At 39.1% G+C, this 7,046-nt stretch overlaps 1 protein-coding gene across 1 annotated transcript; it reads right to left on the bottom strand.

The window, feature by feature from the left end:
* Window positions 1-4,512: 4,512 nt before the first annotated feature.
* On the bottom strand, window positions 4,513-5,535 carry LOC110551849 (membrane cofactor protein-like). Its single transcript, XM_021642685.1, has one exon. The coding sequence runs from the start codon at window positions 5,533-5,535 to the stop codon at window positions 4,513-4,515; it is 1,023 nt and encodes a 340-aa protein (XP_021498360.1).
* Between the last annotated feature and the right edge of the window lie 1,511 nt (window positions 5,536-7,046).

Below are 7,046 nucleotides of genomic sequence, written 5' to 3'. Positions count from 1 at the left end.
TACCATGGAGGGTGAGATGGAAGAAATTCCTCACTTCATATGACTTCATGGTTGACAGAAGAGAGAGATACAGAGAGAGACAGAGACAGAGACATACAGAGGGACACAAGAGACAGAGACACACATAAAACATGAATAAAGAGACAGAGGCAAAACCAAGATTGAACACAGAGAAAGAGAAACATACACTCACCTGCACACATACACAGAGAATGCAAGAGAGATAGTGAGAGAGAGAAAAAGAGAGAGAGACTGTCCTGGTGTGGAAAATCTAAATGAAATGTATTGTCTAGTTCATCAAACATTAAGAAACAAAATAAGGTCCATCTTTAGAAAACATCATAAGGTTGCATATGGCAAAATGCCTCCCCCAGTCAATGTACAAGCTGTGAGGCTGAGATCTGACCATTCAGAATGAGCACTTAACTGAACTAGAATTAGAAATCCAGTGAGACTCCCTCCTGTTTGTTTGCTTAAGTACGGTTTCATTGCACACTCTTCTGCAGAAGGAAAAGTTTTGTCTTGCCAAAATACCTTAGGTCTCATTTTCTTGAGACCCATTTTTAACACTGAGACATGATGCATTTGAAATCTTTTTTTAGCTCTTTCATTATGTTTTTCTTTCCCCCATCATCTCTCTTCCTCTTCCTTTTTATTCAGTTTAATAAGAAATCTGTGCTATAATTTTGTGGTATTTGGAGTCTTTTAAGATAGGGAACAGCAAATACTTAAGTCCAGTAATTACTATGTTGAGAAAACAAATGAAGATGAGGAAAATTGTGATGACAGCATCTCTCCAAGAGGCAAGTTTGAATCAACTGTACATGACAATACATAAGCATATTTATATACATGTGTGTACATGTATTTTATATGTGTAAACATATATGCACCTTTGTGTGTATGTTGAATATGTTAGATTAGCTATATGAAATATCAGCTAGTCAGAAAGCTGGCATTAAAAACAGTATGGATAGCTATGTCTAACTAAATTCTAAAATGCATTGCCAATTCAGCAACCTTTTTAGGGTAATATAGTCTCTCTCACAGCTTTGGATTATTGTGGCAATTGTCATGGAAACTTCTTTCAATCCAGATGTTCTTTTTAGCTGAATCTTTCAAAGGCAGGACTGGAAGAATATTGTGTTAATTGGTGGTAATTGATGTCTATGTAATACCCAAACAATCTGATGCTATATGTTGAACATAGTCAAGGAGAAATGCATTATCTGTCTAGCTATAAAAGGCTGCAGAGGAGCCTTTCATTGTGAGCAATGGGAACAACTCAGCATTGACCAGAAGCCAGAGGCTGTGGATTACCTGAGAAATCCAGATACCTTGTAAAGTGCTGCTTGACCATTTATTCTAAAAAATGAATTTTATTCTGAAGATTCTACAAGTAGCAAGTGTGTGTGTGTGTGTGTGTGTGTGTGTGTGTAAAATACTGGAGACTGAATGCCAGTGAACACTGGAGCATTCAGCTATAACCTCAGCTCTCGTTTTACTCTTGGAAGTATTATTAAGTTGCCTGTGTTGGCCTTCAGCTCACTCTATCACCCAGTTTGTATCTGAGTAATGTATCTCTTACCTCAGCCTCCCGCACAGAAGAGATTTTACATCTGTTCTGCCAGGTCCAACATCAGATGTAGTCTTATTCTCAACAGACTTGAAGAGCCAGTTTCAATAAAATGAATTATTTCTGTCACTGGTTATGAAACTTGTCAGTTTACTGTAGTTTTGTTCTTAAAGAAACTTTTAATCCACATATACTTCTTTTGTTATTTGAACATTTTTTACAAAAAAAGTGTCATTTCATACTAAATTATTTGTCAAGCAAAATATCGAACATCAATTTCAGTGCTGCCATCAAACCCAGAATCTTTTTTATATTAATATTTTTTAAGTAATGTATTAAATACAATTTTATACATTCAAACTTGTATCCCAGCTGTAGCCCACTCCCTCTTTTCCTCCCAATCCACCCCTCCCTCCCTCATCTCCTCCCTGCCCCCGTCCAAATCTACTGAGAGGGGAAGCTCATGAGTTCATGTCAGAAACAATTCCTGTTCCCTTACTAGGGAACCCACTTAGAAACTGAGCTTCCACGGGCTATGTCTGAGCAGGGGTTGTAGGTTATATCCATGCATGGTCAAACCCAGAATCTTACAAGTGCCAGAAAGGCAGTTTAGCACCGAACTCTGTCCTCAGTCTGGAAAATATATTTGATGTAATAGTAAATTCCTTTAAGCATAAGAAGTCATTTAAAATATAATTAGTATATTTTTAAAGATTATTGCTCTTCTTTGCTTCTATGCAATTAGCACTTTCTTAAAAAAAACATGTCAAAATAGTAATATCAAACTTTCACTGTTAATTGCTGAATTATTATTTATTTCTGCTCCAACAATGTCTTCTTAAAGTTTCCTCAGGGGTCCCAAAAGGAAAGGGAACTGCCAATGTGCATTCCCCATGTATGTAATCATCAAAATACCGTCATTCTGACTCACTCTTGAATCCAACTCATATAATCCTTAATGTAACATTTTTCTAACCCAATCTGTGAATATATATGTGTGTGTGTATATATACATATATATGTGTATATGCATATATATGCTTGTCCCTCAACACTCACACACAAATCCTAAAACACAAGTTGTAAACAAGATTTGAACTGAATAGCAGTCTCCTTTATCTGCCTCTGTCCTGCTCAGAAGAAACTGTCTGGACAGGAGCAGGCTATCCATTCTGAGCATGAACGACCATATGAGATATGCTCCCATTGTTCATTGATTAGAAGGGCAAGTACAGAGTCCATGAGGTGAAGTTGTTTCTCTTGGACTTCGTCGCCTGACTTTCAACTTCTTAGGAGATAACTATCATCCTTCAGGTCTGAATGTTTCTAATGGCAAAACTTCAAAGTGGATTAGATTCTGATACAAATTAACTGTATTTGAATTTGTTCAATGAAGCTACCTACTCATTGATGTGTTGAAAATAGGATATCTGTGGCCTGGCAGGGCTGCTCCTCCCTTGGGGGGGTACAGATTTTAGTATATTTACCCTATATTATATGTCTAATATGCACTTACATTTGAGTATATACCTTGTGTATCTTTCTGCTTCTGGGATACCTCACTCAGGATGATCTTTTCTAGATCCCACCATTTGCCTGCAAATTTCATGATTTCTTTGTTTTTCATTTGCTGAGTAGTATTCCATTGTGTAAATGTACCACAATTCTGTATCCATTCCTCCTTTGAGGGACATCTGGGTTGTTTCCAGGTTCTGGCTATTACGAATAAAGCTGCTATGAACATGGTTGAACAAATGTCCTTGTTGTGTACTTGAGCTTATTTTGGATATATTACAGCCAGTCCTGATGAGACTTGATAAGCTAGAGTCAGATGAAAGGGGAGGAGGGCCACCCCTATCAGTGGCCTTGCTGAGAGGGGCATGGCAGGGGCATGGAGATGAGGGGGGACAGTGGGATTGGGAGGGAATGAGAGAGGGGGCTACAGCTGGGACACAAAGTAAATAAAATGTAATCAATGTAAAAATATAAATTTAATTACAAAAATAAAATAAAATAGGATATCTGTTTATTTAAGGGGGGAAGAATCACCCATATCCAGGACCTAGATTGGGTTACTAATAATTATTATGGATTTCAGTCTATGCTAACCCATGGAGGGACATATCTGATTCTGAAATGTTACTGAACTTTCTTACTGAATGACAGGTGTTTATAGGAGTAGAAATGAGGATCATACATAAGGTTCAAGCATCCTTAAATGACAAAACAACAAAAATAAAAAAAAATACCACTCCTTAATTTATGAAAATTTCATGATATTCCTAGTCAATGAAGAAAAACTAGCCCTAGACTTTATGGTTTTAACTCAAGATTTTATGGTTTTAATGAATAAAAGTTGAAGCAATGTATTCACACTTGTAAGTGCTTTCTTCAATGAAAAAAAATCTCTTAAGACTTTTCACACATTAAAGGAATGAATTTGAGTTACGATTAGTCTTTATACAACAAATATTCAACTATCATTTATTCATGAAATAATAGTTTTATTTTAAACTATACTTAAGTGCACAGATCTTATATTTTTTATGTGTTAATATTACCAAAACTAGTATATAGACATATGTCTACATGTTTGTTATTTAAAGGAAAACAGGCAATACATTCCTAACTCAACTTCAAAAATATATCAAAGGGTAGCTACATTTAAGCAAGATTACGCTCCCATTAAATTCCCATTATGACAGAACAGTCGCATCTGTGAGAGTGAAATTATAGAACAGTTATTGCATATCTGAAGATTTTTAATAGAATTTAAAAAATGAGAAGGTAAAATAGTGTGTGGAAACCATTCAGCCTGCTTATTCTAAGCCTGCTGTGCTTAGAATAATTCGTTTATTCCAGCAGGTGGTGTTTTCAGTTTATTCCTCTGTTTTCCCTTCTTTTCTCTTTGAGGGTGTTTGAATAGCTGATGCAAATTACTGTAGGTCCAGAACAGCCATCATTATCAGAAAAATGATCCATCCATTTGAATCTCTAAAATCAAATGATGCTCCTTTGGTAGTGAATGTAGCATGTGTAGTGGCAGGTGTTGCCGCAGGTGTTGTGGAAGATGTTCTGGGAGGGGGAGGGGAAGCGGAAGGGGAAGGAGGTGGTTCACTCCTACAGGATGGAATCGGTGGCTGCCATGTACTGTCGCTGTCACACATAACAGTGCTGCTCCCATGAAGGAAAAATCCCAGGTTACATGCAAGTATGACCACTGCTTTATAGGAATATTTCTTGCTGAATCCTGCTGTCTGTCTCCCATTTGTAATGACAGGGTATGGACATTTGACCACTTTGCACTCAGGAGGGTCACCACTCCATGAATTATTCTCAGAACAGTAAATCCGGCTCTCTCCAACAAGTGACAGATCTTCCCCCCCAGGTACGCTAGTACATCTATAAGTTGCCACTTCATGATACTCAAATGCGTCCTTGTTACTTGGGGAGAAGGTTCCATTTTTAATCTCTGGAGGTGGTTTACATAAGATCTTTGAACAGATTGGGGGGTCATTACTCCAGTTCACATCTGATCCGTCAAGAAGACAATATAGAATTTTTTCACCAATTAAGATAAATCCACGATTACAAACAAATTGAATTTGTGTACCAAACTCAGAACTTCCGTTCACTAACTCGACTTGACCATTTAAAGGGTCCTCTTGCCTTGGACATGATTTTTTGTAACAAGCATCCTTTGAAATCGATGACCATGTCCCATTTTCAGCACATACACTGGAGACCTTGAGGTGAGTTCGCCGTATATACCCTGGTCTACATGAGTATTGTACTTCTTCCCCAGGGTTATAACTGGTTTTAGGAACGCCAATGAGCCGCATGTTTTGATAGGTTGGTGGTCTACCACAGGCATCGGAGGATGTAGAGAGCAGGGTCACCAGGAGGGTCACAAGAAAGCACTGAGCAGAGTGGTTTTCAAGGAGGTTTTGGAGGGGCATCATGCTCACTGCTGAACGGGTCAGGTGTTATTTAAAGAGCTGAAGGAACAGAGGGCAAAGACCTTCTCAGTATGAATGCCATATGCAACAATCCCTAAATCCAGCTAGAGAGAGGGCTAGAAGATTGATGGTCATGGCCCAGGCCACACCCAAGAACAAAGTCACTGAATGTACTGCCTGGACAGGGACTATCAGCCTATCAACTGAACCTCACTAAAAAGTAGATTTGGGTTAGCTGACTAAATCCACAATTAATCTTTGTTGATCAGCAAGGGGATTTCTTTATTTTTAAAGATGGATTTCTAGATGATGCATAACTGGGGATTATTGCCTGGATTTGTCCCTAAGCAAGCCTGAAGATAAGTATTTGTGTACTTGGAGTCTATTTGAAAGATGCCATAATGCTCAAGGAAGAAAATGGGATTTAGAAAGAAGAACGGCAAATCTCCAATGCTGTATGAGGCTGTTACCCCGTGGAAATGGAATGAATCCTGCAGCCCCTTAAAGGGCTATGGCAATGCCCTTAGAATCAGTCTACAGAGACTGGACACCTGAAACAGTAGAACTCATTAGTTACTAATGATTAGTACCTGCTTTCCTAGACAGTAGCTCCAGGTAGATAGATCCACCCCATGTGTTCATGAGAAACTTCCTTCCATCAGGAACTATTGGGTGGTAGCATAGCAGCAAGAAAAGATCTAACGGGGAGACAGGCCAATATGGTTGTAGTCCACAGCTGAAAATTATTAATCATCATCTGCTTGGGATCATTGTCCATCTCAACCTACTGTTCTGATTATATTCCATGCATTTAGGGATGTTATTTCCTTGCTTCCTTTCACAGAAGATCCCAGGATGTGCAGGTAGGAGAGAGAAAGCTTGCCCCCAAAGATTTATTTTTTCCCAATCTGTCATGGTTCTCTTAGGCTATCAGAGCATGGGGGACATGATACATTGAAGATCAGCCAGTTTTTCTCAGGAAGAAAAATAAAATTGAGGCAGAATCAGGCTTGAAATGTGGAAGACAAATGAGCTGCCTTTTTAGCCTCACTTGAGGTTGACCTAAATGAGTAAGTGTTCTTGATCACAGCTTTCAAAGTTCCCCTTCTCTGTCCCAAATTCAGGTTCTCTGATGTCAGCGCCCATCTTCTATTTATTTATTTATTTACTTACTTACTTATTACAGTTTATTTACTTTGTATCCTGGCTGTAGCTCCTCCCTCATCCCCACCCAGTCTTACTCTCCTTCCCTCCCTCCCTGCTCCATCTATGCCACTCCTCTTGTCCACTGATAGGGGAGGACCTCCTCTTCTTCCATCTGACACTAGCCTATCAGGGCTCATCAGGACTGGCTGTATCATCTTCCCCTGTGGCCTGGCAAGGCAGCACCCCCCCACTCCCAGAGGGAGGTGATCAAAGAGTCTGCCACTGAGTTCATGTTAAAGACAGCCCCTGACCCCCTTACTAGGGCACCCACTTGGAAACTGAGCTGCCTGTGCACTTCCTCTGAG

Source organism: Meriones unguiculatus, chromosome 20 (genome assembly GCF_030254825.1).
Source record: "Meriones unguiculatus strain TT.TT164.6M chromosome 20, Bangor_MerUng_6.1, whole genome shotgun sequence".
In the NCBI taxonomy this organism is placed as follows: domain Eukaryota; kingdom Metazoa; phylum Chordata; class Mammalia; order Rodentia; family Muridae; genus Meriones; species Meriones unguiculatus.
Note: the sequence above shows the minus strand (reverse complement) of the source record. Positions and strands in the feature narration are given on the sequence as shown.